Source organism: Carcharodon carcharias, chromosome 7 (genome assembly GCF_017639515.1).
Source record: "Carcharodon carcharias isolate sCarCar2 chromosome 7, sCarCar2.pri, whole genome shotgun sequence".
Classification (NCBI taxonomy): Eukaryota; Metazoa; Chordata; class Chondrichthyes; order Lamniformes; family Lamnidae; genus Carcharodon; species Carcharodon carcharias.
Window position 1 is genome coordinate 125,099,446 of NC_054473.1, and position 13,321 is coordinate 125,112,766.

General features: G+C 43.6%; 1 protein-coding gene across 1 annotated transcript; it reads right to left on the minus strand.

The window, feature by feature from the left end:
* Positions 1-3,562: 3,562 nt before the first annotated feature.
* Positions 3,563-4,464, minus strand: LOC121280103 (metallothionein-2-like). Its single transcript, XM_041191746.1, has 3 exons — positions 4,346-4,464; positions 4,192-4,257; positions 3,563-3,827 (listed from the first exon to the last, which is right to left on the minus strand). The coding sequence occupies exons 1-3, from the start codon at positions 4,374-4,376 to the stop codon at positions 3,736-3,738; spliced, it is 189 nt and encodes a 62-aa protein (XP_041047680.1). The 5' UTR covers positions 4,377-4,464; the 3' UTR covers positions 3,563-3,735.
* Positions 4,465-13,321: the final 8,857 nt, after the last annotated feature.

Here is a 13,321-nt window from a genome sequence, read left to right on the forward strand (position 1 = left end):
CTCAATCATTTAAAACATTTACGAACCTGTACTTAACGTATGTTCTATTGCAGTACTGATTAATCACAGCACATGATCAGACTCATGACTGATATTCTGCTCCCCATTGTGTGATTACAGAAGGGTACTCAGTTCTGCCTACATTACAGGCTTTGTGCCAGTAATTCAAAGTCCTCAACACTGTACTTTTATTTTGAAAATTGTGAGGGCAGCCATCCCCCTCATAAATTTGGGTACAAGTTGTTCCTTTACCAGCATAATAAAGAAGCAGTTGCCAAATAGTATTATGTTGTGCATTTTATAAGTGAAGTGATAGACAGTTTGGACACTGTAATGAAAATATTGAAATTTTATAAACCCTCAGAAGAAAGCTAAAGTCCAAACTCCAAGGCTACATCAGTCTCTTGCTCTACTTCTCCAAGGAAGTTATTTATTATTTTGTGTATCGTTTTTCCTCTGACCACAGATTTGTACAATGTACCAAGCTGCCAGATATTCCCAACTCAGTTAGAGGGAAACATTGTATGACTGGAAGAAAGTCACTATGTTTAATTTTGTTACTCTATGAATGGAACTGACAGCACTTAACGTTCATAAAGTAACAAAATTGAACATAGTGACTTTCTTCTAGTAATACAATGTTTGACCTGATGTCAGGAGAGAGGGAATTATTAGGAAAGTTGTATGCAAAATATCTGTTCCCAAACTGAGGTCAAAGCTTACCAGCTGTTTCAGCAGGAGTGCAGAATACCACATCTCAGCTCCAACAATGGCCACAATGCTGGCCCCATGGGCCATCAATCGGGTCAGGAGGAAATGATTTCCATTCCTCTGGCCTGACTATTCAGCTGTGGGGACTTCAGCAACTTCACCATCTCCAAAGTTAAAGAGGTGGCGGGTAGTCACATCCTTGTAGCAGTTTTAATACATAAAAGCGCTCTGCTCCAGTTAATCAACATGTAAGCCCTGGCTCAGAACAGGGAGCAGCTGGCCGTCCTCCAGCAGTGCCCACTGCTGCTGGTGACATCCAGGCTGCTCCTTCCAGGTGGTGACTTCAACTGCATCTTCAATGAAGCTTGATAATCAGCAGGGTTGACAGCAAACTGGACACCACAACCAGACTCTTGATGGAAACGGTAAAAGATGCCAAGCTGTACGATGTCTTCAGCAATCTTTGAAATGAATCATCGCACAGATACCCTGGTCAAGGCCTGGCGGGTCTGTCCATTCCAGGATAGATTTCCTGTTTGTGTCCCCCCATGTTTGTGGTCTTACCCACCAACACAAGTCAGAATTCTTCTCTCATCACCTCCTCCTAACTAAATGCCATCTACAGGAAGACCAGAGAGTTGGCAAGAGGGCATGGAAACTGGACACAAAACTGTTGGCCCCAGAAAACATTGAGGAACTGAAAGGTTAGTGATCTATGAAACCCCTTTTTGAGTCGCTGACACACTTGTGGGAAGTGCTGAAGGCAAACATCAAGAAGTTCTACATCCTCAAAGGTGTTCAGAAAGCAAGAGTGAGACAGAGGGAAATGTCCCAACTCCAGATAAGCAGACAGAATGTGCTCTTGCTGCATTTGATGGAGGTCAATGTTAAGGAGGATCTCTATAGGTGAAGAGCTAGCAGGCCTTGCTCTTTTCTGCAGATATCTCCAAGATCATCTTCCAGTCCAGAGTCTGTTAACTGATCCTTTGTCCCTTTCACCATCAGGTCAGACTACCTGAAGCTGCTGGGGTTATGATTTGGAGGGGCTGGGGTTGTGCCAAAAACTGGGAGAAGCATGTAGCTGTGGTAAAACAAAAAACTGGGTACATGAGAGTGATGCTCCCTCTCCATTGCAAATCAGAAACTAGTCATCAGATGGGAGGTGCTCTGTGTGGCACAAGTCTGGCCCATACCTCACTCCTGTACCATGGCGGTCGTCTGAGACCTCTTGACCTTTGCTTGGAGATATGAGAGTGGACCATGTCTTCAGGGGCACAATGTACAAACCTCTAGATAAAGGGGAGAAAATGTACCCAACATCACCCTCATCCTGATGGCCACCCTTGTGTGCAGCTGCATCAAGCTGTGCATAGATCCTCGGTTAAACCAACACTAAGTGTCACTATTTGCTGAGGTTCACCTACCCCAGGTGTTGTGAAGGATGGACCTGGTTACATTGTCACAGAATGCTCCATTCAGTCAATCTGTGCCACACTACCTGTCCCATGTGGAAAAGTTTATTCAGAACACCTTTGACCACAAGTCCATCAGACAGGTTTGCTTGAGACCCTGTGGGAAAAGGAGATGGTGAATCCTGTTGGATGGTTCCCTGAGTACACATTTGGCAGAATGCCTCATGGCCAGAACTTTCAAACAAGCACTTAGATGTAACTGGGCTAGTGGTGAGAAAGGGCACTGTCCGACCCTTCCTGCATGCCTGGAGTCTCATCTCCTCCATATACTGCCCTTGATGTGCATGCGATGGAATGGATGACCATTGTCCACCTCCTTTTGGAATGTGCCTTGGCAAAGCAGCTCCATAACACAGGAGCCTGAGCCCTACAGACTGTTCCCAGTGATGCACACCAAGATAAACATCAACTGCTGCTGGAGGATCATTAACTCAGTAAAAGATGTTCTTTGGTCTGTCTGAAACTGGTTGGTCTTTCAGTGCAAAGAGCTGTCAGTGACTGAGTATTGCAGAATGACACATTCCAAGGTCCAGAACTATGTACTGAGGGACACACCAAAGCTTGAGGTAGCCACCGCAAAGGCTCACTGAGGAAAGTCTACTATCCAAGGCCCTCATGCCAAAGGGGCAGTAAACTGTGTAAAACTGTGCAAAACCCCTGGTATGACATATAATGAATATTGTAAATATTAACTGTGATTTTAAATATAGTACTGAAATAAATTGATTTGTTTTGCACTTTCTGTAATGTCAACTTCAAACAGTCATGTAATTTACTTTCATAAATGTTATGTATAAAGTATACAGTATTTTGAGGGGAAAGCTTGTCCTTGGCAACTGTTGGTCACACACTCAATTACTGTCTACCTGCCTTGATAATCTACTGCATTTGTCAAGTACAATATTGTAACTGCCCAATATTTATAAGTCATGTGTAAATACAGACTTGCTGATCTCTGTTGCCTTGTTCAGAGTCTGGAATTAGAGCTGTGATGGTTGGTTGCTAAGTCGATTGCACCTCCAGAAGGTCAAGTATCAGAGGAAGGGAAGGAGTCTAGGTAAGCCAAGGCAAATTTTAAAATAATGAGAGGCTTGTAAATTTCCAACTCCAGCTGAGGAAAAATGGTGCTTTTAATTATTTGAAGTGAGCGATCCCTTCCAAACTTGAAAAAGGTTACTCGCGACGTGGCCAGGTAAAACTAGATTTTTCCACAGAACTCGCTTTTAAAAATGTTTTACTGAAATGATGCTGTTTATGTCGCATTGATGAAGTTAAATGAAAATATCTTAAATTTCGAGTGCCATGTGGTGCGTATGTAGCAGAGCATGTGGCAACGGTGTGATGATGCTGTTCTCGGCACTTACAAAACAAGTCGAACGTTGGTTTTTAGAAACAGAATTTATTAATCAAATGCAATTGAACATGTCCAAAAACAAAGTACAAAAATGCATTAAAATATTAATTGTAACAACCCCTTCCCATTTATGAGTAATCATACAAAGGACTAAAAGTCAGCAGTTCACATTATAAAACAAGTCTCCAGTGATGATCTTTACTGACAGCAGCTACATTTGTCACTGGCTCCTTTGCATACACAGCCCTGAGCACATTTGCTGCAGCCGACGGGACAACAGACGCAGCAGCCTGGAGAGAGAGAGAGAGAAATGAACAAAGGAAGCGATGAAGCCCAGCACGCTAATTCCCAAAGTTCTTTACAGAGACCACCACGGAACAGGAGCCCCGATTGCTGTCCCTCCATTGACAGTTCTCTTCCCGACACAGGACGCTATGGGAATCCAGTGCCGTGTAGAAATTATCCAGAAATAATTAAACAACCCTCAACCCATACTATAAACCCACATTACAGGAAAAACTTTTGAAAACAACTACCCAGTTTAAAAAGAGAGGGGTTTACGAAATAGACGAAATTCCCCCACCACTCGGACTCCAAAAAAGAAATATTAGCATCTCCGAAACGCTCAGACCTCCGGAGTCAGTAAATACTTACTCTTCTTGCACGATGTACACTTGCAGTCTTTACATTTGCAATTGTCTCCGCAGGTACAGGAGTCGCCTGCTCAATAAATAAAACAGAATTACAAACATGAAGGTTGTCAATTAAAAATTCAAAGCAGCTCCGAACATCAGGTCACATCATTTACCCAGGTTACACGTGCAAGGCGCGTCAGACATCCTATCAGTTTTCTCTGGTTGTTCTCTGAGGATACGCTTTGTTCTGTCGAGGTTGTGATCCGCTCAGTGCCGGCTGCCCTTTATAAGGTGGCTGCCGAGCTCCAAGACCGAGTGCAAACTGCAAACCCAGCGCAAAGCTCTGGACCAGTGCACACGGTGCCAGCTTCAGCGCTGTGTGCAAAACCAGGCACGTCGCCAGCTGCAGGAGCGCAGCCTGGACCCGCACCTTTGAGAATCAGTTTATTATAGGGGGCAGTAATCTTGGTGACTGTGCACTCGCTACTTTCACCGGAACATGTGCAGTCAGGAAAACGAGAGGCAATGCAATTTTAAAAATATAATAACCACACTGGTGGTTTAGAAACCGCCCACAATATCTGGTACGTTAAAAAAAACCCGTACATTCCCACCAACGGGGGAGGGGTGTATGTGCCCACATTTTGTTTGGGGGGGCTTTATTCGCCCCATCTTGAACCCTGAGACTGCTGCCAGGATTTCTCTCCCTTTCCCACTCTTCACACGCGCACCCTCCTCTGAGACTAAAGTGTTCCTTTCAAGATTGTGCTGTCTTATGAGTTGCAACTTTCTAAAGTAACTGATTATAATTGATCTGTTTTGGCCAGTGGAGTGGGTCTCTGCTGTGAGTGTGATCTGAAAGTTAAAGTAGGTCGCCCCCCCCCCCCCCCCCCCCCCCACCGATGTCATGAAGATTTCCCGGGTAAATAAATGAACGGTATGAGGCGGCCAGAGCCTTTGTCCTATGTCCCAGTATACAGTACACAAGGGTTGCACACGACACCGCACTGCGGAGCCGGGACCAGGCAACAGCCCGAGCGCAGCGCCAGCTTTTTCCACACGGGTTCTGCTAACAAGGGGATGTGGTAAGAATGTTAGACGCGAGGGGAATACCGATGTGAACTGAAGCAACACAAAACGGGAAACGTTTGAGCAAGAGCCTCGTTCTTCGGGGCTGGCGATCTCCAGCTTTTGTGATCCCTGTGTAAATTGTTAGGAAACACTGCCGCTCTGAGAGCTTTGTTTTGAACTTTTGAACACCTATATTGAAATACGTCACGTTTTCACAACTCACGTTCGGGAAGATAACACACTATCGAATTCTGAATGAAATGATCACAGGGAAAGGGCATCCATTTAAAATGGACTCAATCCACCAAAAATTAAAAAAAAACATTCGCCACCAACCTTGTTGTCCACAGACGCCAACCTGTTTCTAAATTAAATAATTAACCAAACTAAATTAAAGATTAAAACAAAACTTTCCACCCTTTCCAATCGCTGCCCCCATTTGCCCAGATTTACTGATGCACATTCTTGGAAATTCCCAGAACATTCTGTCCGGAAGATGTGACATGAAAGCATTATATTCTGGATAACTTCCAAATACTCTTATTTCACAATTGATATATTTAGGATCCAAAAAACAGGAAAACAATTAGTGTTTATTCACATAATCATCTGTTCTCCAAAACAAATCCTCCCCTTCAAAGATGACCCAAAGGACATTAACCTCTTCTAAATGCACAAGTTTACAAAAACAGTCTCCCCGAGACCCTCCGAGTTCACATGCAAGACTCTTCACTTCAAACCCCAGCTAACCCTGTCCACGCCTTCCCCCCCAAATTCCAATTCAGAGACAATTCCTAACCCCTGTCCATATGCGGAGACAGTCCCACAAACCCGTCTCCAGTTCAGAGGCATGGTCAACACATGCATGTTTCCAGAAGGGAATGTCAGGTGAGCAATTAGATGTCTGGGATAGGAAGTAAATAGAGCCTCTCTCGGGTTAATGTGCCTCCCAGATAATAATGCCGGCTGTATTTCCCCCTACAAAGCGGGGTTAAGCGGCTATTTAAAATGCTGTTTGGGATCAACCAACTTGACCCCACTCCCAGCTGCTAGAATTCAGTCTTTCCAGCAGGCTCTCTCTGAAAGAAGGAAGGCTACTTGACGTGCAAAAATTATGGCTTGACAATGCCATTGGCACAGTGACCTATTTTCAACCCCACAACAGAGAGAGTCCTGCATTGTCGAACAACAGGGGGTCAATTTTCACTTCCAGGATGGAAACATTCACTTTTTGGGGTTTTAACTGGGACACTAGTCCCTCCCCCATAATTGGAGTGGAAGTGGATTCCCTGTTCAATTAAGGGCAGTGGGCAGGTACTTGAAGCTGGAGGACCAATCAGAGGCCTTCCAGCTTCACAGAAGCTGCAACCTGCAATGGATGGTAAGCAGCTGAGAGGGTGCTTCAACATGAAGATGCCCTCTCACCAACATTTTAAAAATGTAATTAAAAGATAAGAAAAATCTACCAGACCACCACTGTGGGTTTGCGGTTGGTCAGGGGTGGGAGGGAAATCCCTCTACAGGGCAATCTTTGGCTGCTATCATTAATATTATGGGCAATTTGTCACCGCCCAGGCAGGTAGGGAAGGCCTGTAGGTCTGCCAAGAACGCTGGCCCCTCAGCCGGCCTCTGGGTGCACACCTCCAGGCAGTTGAACTGCTGCCCCCTCGGCGTGTCAGGAAACAGGAGGCCAATTGGAAAATCCCAGTTCGCCTCCATTAGTTACTATTAATAGTACTCCAAACATGACTAATTGGCGGCCTATCTCATGGGGCTGGGCAGTCTTTCCAGGCCCTGAACCTGCCTCCCCACAAAATTGCCTGTTGGGAACGGTACCAGGAAATCAGCACGCCGGCCAGCACCCATATTTCCAGGTCCTGTTTGTCTCCATTACAAAGCTGCACCAAAAATCCTACCCCTCATAGGAGGACAGACTGGCCAGAAGAGGCCCACGTATGTTTTAGAACTTTACCTGGTTTTAAGCTCCTTGTGGGCCAAGAGGAGGAGGTGCGTTCCCCAAAGGCCTCACAAGGAGCCCTGACCCCCAGCTCCTTGTGGCTCAAAGGTCACAGGCTCCCCATCTCCACATCCTGATTGTGGTGTAAGCTTTCCAACCCCGGTACCTCCCCGCTATTGGCTACCAGAGGCCATTCCCTTAGGTCCCCAGGCTGTGGCCTCCCAGCACTAAATTTTTTCCCTGCCTGCTGGCCTGCAACAAATCTCTTCTGCTGTAAGATTGAAGTCTGCTTTGATTTATTAAATTAAGGCCCTGTCGATCCACAGCCCAGCTTTGCACCAACTGCTGGGCTTCTCCATACCCTCACTGCTCCATTTATATCATGGAAATACGTATGTCAATATAAGATTAAAATAGTCAACCGTAAGTTGCAGAGTTGGTCATAGAGTCAAAGAGTCAATCCAACACAGAAGGAGAACATTTGGCCCATTGAGTCCATGCAGGCTTACTGTAACTGAGCCAGTGAAGGTCACAGTGCTCCAGAGTATTGTTAATGATTGACCAGCCATCCTCATTACTTATTTTTGAAGGATTAGGCTTGTTGCAGGAAATTGAGATTCTTCCCATTTAGCTTCAGAGAATCTTGCAAGGCAATGCCATAATGAATGGGATGGTCCTGGATGAACAAGGAGTGGGACATTTATGAATTATTTATGTTGATAGGCTGTGTGATCTTAACTGGTTAAATTCCAGGAGTACCCCATTCATTCTTTTCAATCTCTAAGCCTTTGCTTTTGCCAAGATGTGCCTAAACTCTATGAACTTGGATAACGAAATCTACTTGCATGGATTTAGGAGCTGTTAAGTGTGGTATTGAATCTCTGCATATTCAAAGACCCACATGACCAGTTCTAAATGTCAGATGAAGACAGGCTTGGGTTTTCCTGTGATGTCCTACTGTTTAATGGCCTGTCAACAATCAACATCAAGGTTCATATGTGAAGAACAGACTTTTGGACAAGGTATTGGAGAATAACCAAAACCTGAAGGGGCCTGCAGTCAATCCATAGAGAAGAAGACAGAAATTTGGCAAAAAAATAAAGAGGAGTTAAAAAGAAAGGAGATGAAATATAGTATGTAAAGTACATAATATTTCCAGAAAAGTTTTAAAAAATGAACCTATAGATAATTGACTTCTGATAATATTGCTTGATAAAGTGGGTGATAAAGAGGAAAGTTACTTTAGGAATGCCCTCTTGCCAATTGGTGTAACTTCACTATCCTCTTCAATGGTTATTGAGAAGATATCCTGGAATAATCTATGCCAAGGAAAATCGTACTAAACATAGGAAAGAGAAGGGGACATGACATGACTTCAGTGCTTCAAAGTTATGTCATTAGGTTTGGGAAGAAGCAGTTTTCCACTGTGTTTGTGGCCAAGAAAGCCATTATCTTCAAGCTTCCACCAAAGCCTGGAAATCAAATTCTGAAAATGTATCAGAGACGATGCTTCCCGTGAACTGCAGGATATGTTAGTTTTAAATATAAGCAAGGCAAAGAGTAACAGCATCAGTCATACTCATCTCAGGAGCACTCAGCAGCAGAAAGGGCTGGTCTGCTGATGGAAGGTGGTGACTGCATTACGCTCTGGTGCTTGTTTCAAGGACAATGGTCTCTGCTTTTGAAATCAAATTATTTGGAGGGATTCTCCAGGACAACACATGCAACCAAGTTCACCGAATTACAAGACTTTAATGAAATTGACACAGTTTGCCTATGAAGCATCAGTCACTTCCCTTTAAAAATAGCTTTGTGAAAGCTCCTTGAGATAGTTTGATCTAAAAGGCACTATGCAAACACCAGTATTATTGACAAGTGCAGTGCATTATTGCTTTAAGAGCTACCTGCTGGCTTAATTGACAAATGCACCATCCAACCTGGAACTCAGCCATTCAAACCTAAAAGGTCCTGGTTTTAAATCCTGATCAGTAGAAAATGCTGATCTCAGCCAAAGCAACAGAAATGGATAGGAAAAAGCAGAATGGCCCAATGTTTCCACCCCAGATCACTGTTCAATGGCCTCCATTGTGTTCGAGTTTTGGTGTTCTGGCCAGTACACTTTTTTGCATCTAAGTTCCTAATGATTCAACTATTGATGACAGTGATTTCAGTGTAAACAAGATTTGATACCTTGAAGTAGTTGAGCAATAGTTAACAAGGCTCAATCCTGAGTTATATTACACATTATACCCTAGGTAGAGGTTGTGATCTCCCTAAGTTTACCCCTGTTGGCCAGTGTCCCAGGTGGGTTATTCCGGTTGATGTGACACTTTTGGGATACCTGAGTCCCTATCTTGGCTATGTCTGTTGGAAGGTCTCAAGCCCCTGGTATATGCCCCTGCCTAAATCTTTGTACTTGGAAAATCCCTTCTTATACTTTTGTCACACAGTACAGCCTGACACTGTTTTCCACTCCTTGACCCTTATCAGCTGGTTAATGTACCAATGCCACTGTCTGGTTTAGGAAGGAGACATGGTGTCCTTGGCATTCAGCTATCTTGTCTGAGACTCAAGATATTAAATTTTCTTTTGTCTCTTATCTGCATCTGTGGAATTTTACTAATTCGTTATCCTTCAGCCTCATGAAGAGGCTGGCAATTTCTTACTCTGCTGAGGTTTGTCTTTTAATTTTAGTCAGTGAAGGCACAGGCCTTGGTTTTCCACTATTTTACCTCCCAGTTAGGTCATAGAATCACAGAATTGTTACAGCGCAGAAGGAGGCCAATCGGCCCAACATGTCTGCATTGTCTCTCTAAATGAGCATTTCACCTAGGCCATCCTCCTGCCTCTGCCCGTAACCCTGCAGATTGTTTATTTTCAAATAATTATTTCATTCCCTCTTGAATGCTTTGATTGAACCTGCCTCCACCATACTCTCAGGCAGTGAATTCCAGACCCTAACCACTTGCTATGTGAAAAAGCTTTTTCTCAAATAATTTTTGCTTCTTTTGCCAATTACTATAAATCTTTTCCCTTTCATTCTCAATCCTTTCATGTTCGCGATCCTTTTTTCCTATCTACTCTAACCAGGCCCCTCAAGATTTTGAATGCCTCTATCAAATCTCCTCTCTGCCTTCTTTTCTCCAAGGAAAAGAGTCTCAACTTCTCCAATATATCTTCATAACTGAAGTTCCTCATCCCTGGAACCATGCTCATAAACCTCTTCTGAATTGTCTCCAATGCCTTCACATTCTCCCTAAAATACCCAGAGTATTTCACAACAGGTTTAAAAACATAAGTGTAACCAGGAATCATCATACATTGTGCAACAGGTATGCAGTAGAATCTTGAAATTACAAAGTAATTTGGTTGTAATCCTGTTTAGTTATTAAGAAAGCCTAAAGTAGATTTTAACGGGTTCTCACAGTTGGAAGGTGCACTTGTCTGTGTATTGGGCGAGGGTTGGTTCAGATTGAGCTGATACTCTATTCCTTCACATCTGAGCCTGACTAAGCTCATGGTCTAGCTTGACACATAAGAATGACTACTTGGGAAAGGTGCCAGAGGGCAGTCATTTCCTGTGGAACAGTTTTTCAGCATGGGTCACTGCCTTCAGAAGAGAGGGAATGGAGAATCAAAGCTTTTGGATCTTCCCCTTTAAAAGATCTTACCCTATCATACCTCAAAAACAAAATGGCAGATTTTTAGTAAGTGCCTGGGAAGACAGATAATCTGCATTATTCTTCTACACTGGCAGGTTGCATTTGTCACCCATAAAGGGGCGTCACTCTGAGGCTGACGTGGCCTTTCTCCTTGGACAACTGCAGTCTTTTCCATGGGGATTCCTCAATCTTCACTGAGTCTATGAAGAACTTAGTGAAGAGTTATGTATTAGAAGAGTGTGATTCATTAAGGAGGCAATAGCAAACTATTCCTCTTGATGTGTGCACCCTTAAAACCTAATCTTGTGGTTTTCCTAAGTGCTAACTGAATATCTTGGAACTGAGGTTCCGCCTTATTTCTGAGTTAAAACTGTTACAGGCTGCACCTCTGATACTGCTGAATGGGCAGCCTGCCCAGCCTGCTTTCTGCTACATATGTAGGCATTGGAAGGGGCTGGGAGGAGTCATAGAGTCACTATGGTATAGAAGGAGGCCATTCAGCTCATTGAGTCCATGCTGTCTCTCTGTAGATCAATCAAGTCAGTCTCATTCCCATGCTCTATCATCATAGCCCTGCAATTTTATTTCCCTCAGGTATCCATCCATTTTCCTTTTGAGATCTTTGATCATGTCCACTTCTACTACCCTCGTGGAAGCAAGTTCCAGGTTATTGCCACTCGCTGCATAGAAACATTCTTCCTTGCATCCCCCATTTACCTCCTGCCGAGAATTTTAAATATGTCTCCACATGTTCTTATGCTTCAGCTAATGGAAACATCTTTTCTTTGTCTACCTTATCTAAACCTGTTATAATCTTGCACACCTCTATCAGACCTTCTCCGAATGAGAAGAACCCTGGCTTCTCCAACCTAGCCTTATAACTAAATTCCCTCATCGCTGGAACCGTTCTGGTAAATGTCTTTTGCCTTCAAGGACCTTAATTTCCTTCCTAAAGAGGGGTGGCCAGAACTGGATGCAATACTCTTCACTCAGTAGAGCTCATGTGTGCTGCTATCCCGAGAGACACATTATTATCCATGTTCAGTCTTGCTGTACCAGTAGTACTGGGCACTGGCTCAGTATGGCTACTGATCTGTGGGACAGCAGACATGTTGGCATCAATGAGATGAATGCAGCCCTTCCTCATGATTGCTTATAACCCATCAAACACCAAAGCAGGGAAATATAATATAAAAACAGAAAGTGCTGGGAATGCTCAGTAGGCCAGGAAGCACCCGTGGTGAGGGAAACAGGATTAATGTTTCTGGCTGATGACTTTTTATCAGGACTGGAAAAAAATTAGAGATTTAATGGGTTTTAAGCAAGTGCAGAAACAATGAATTGGGGGAGGGGATGAGGACAGAAGGGAATGTCTGTGATAGGTTGAAAAGAATGATTAATGACAAAAGGGATGATGGCACAGGGCAAGAGAAGCTGAAAATAACAAAAGCCAAATCATTACTAGCAACAGCTGTCCAAAACAAAACAGAAGCAGTGGTTTTAGAGGATTACCTTGGATATGCAACACAGAAACAGGCTGTTTGGCCCAAATAATGATTATGCTCCATTCGAGCCTCCTCCCATCTTTTCTCAACTGAATCTACCATCTTAACCCTCTGTTCTCCCTAATATGCCTGTCTAGCTTCCTATTAAATGCATTTCTACTATTCATTTCAACCAGTCCCTGTGGTAGTGAGTGCCACATTGTCACCACTCTTTGGGTAAAGAAGTTTCTTCTGAATTCCCTACTGGGCTTCTCGGTGACTATCTTATACGACGTCCTCTAGTTATGCTTTTCCCCACAAGAGGAAACATACCTTCTGTATTCACTCTCAAAACCTTTCATAATTTTAAACACCTCTATTAGTTTACCCCTCAGCCTTCTTTTTTAAAGAGACCCAATTCTTTCCTGATACGTGTACCCATGCAATTCTGGTGTCATTCTTGCAAATCTTTTTTACACCCTGTACAGTTCTTACACATCCTTTTTAGTAAATGGTGGCCGGAACTGTATGCAGTACTCTAAATGTTGTCTAACCAAGGTTTGATGCAGGTTTAGTATAACTTCCTAAGTTTCAATTCTATCTACTGCCCTGTCTAGTTTGGTACTCCAGGACTCTATGGTAACAATCTGAATAGCCATGCAAAGTATAGACTCCTCTTAGGGCTTCTTTTACAGATGTACCTGGAGATGCCACATGCTAACAGGTGACCTGCATTATTGTGAACCCAACCTCCAACATACCTTGCATGCTGCTGGTGGGGCTTCTCCACACAAGCTCCCATCTGCAAATGGTGAACAAGCTGATGTTTGAGGGGCTTATGACCTATTGTATCTCTCATGGACTGTATTGTCTTTGAAAAAGAGAGCAGGTGATCTTTTGTTTCTGTGACAGTCAGTGATATACAGAGATACAGTTCTCAGCTTATGGTAGGGAGTTATAAACCACACAAAGCTG

What these genes read in the sequence shown, in the direction of transcription:
- LOC121280103 (XM_041191746.1), bottom strand. Translation starts at nt 4,376, where the DNA reads ATGTCTGACGCGCCTTGCACGTGTAACCTGG. An exon ending in GCCTTGCACGTGTAACCTGG is followed by an intron (nt 4,258 to 4,345) that starts GTAAATGATGTG and finishes TTTATTGAGCAG; the next exon opens with GCGACTCCTGTACCTGCGGA. An exon ending in GTGTACATCGTGCAAGAAGA is followed by an intron (nt 3,828 to 4,191) that starts GTAAGTATTTAC and finishes CTCTCTCTCCAG; the next exon opens with GCTGCTGCGTCTGTTGTCCC.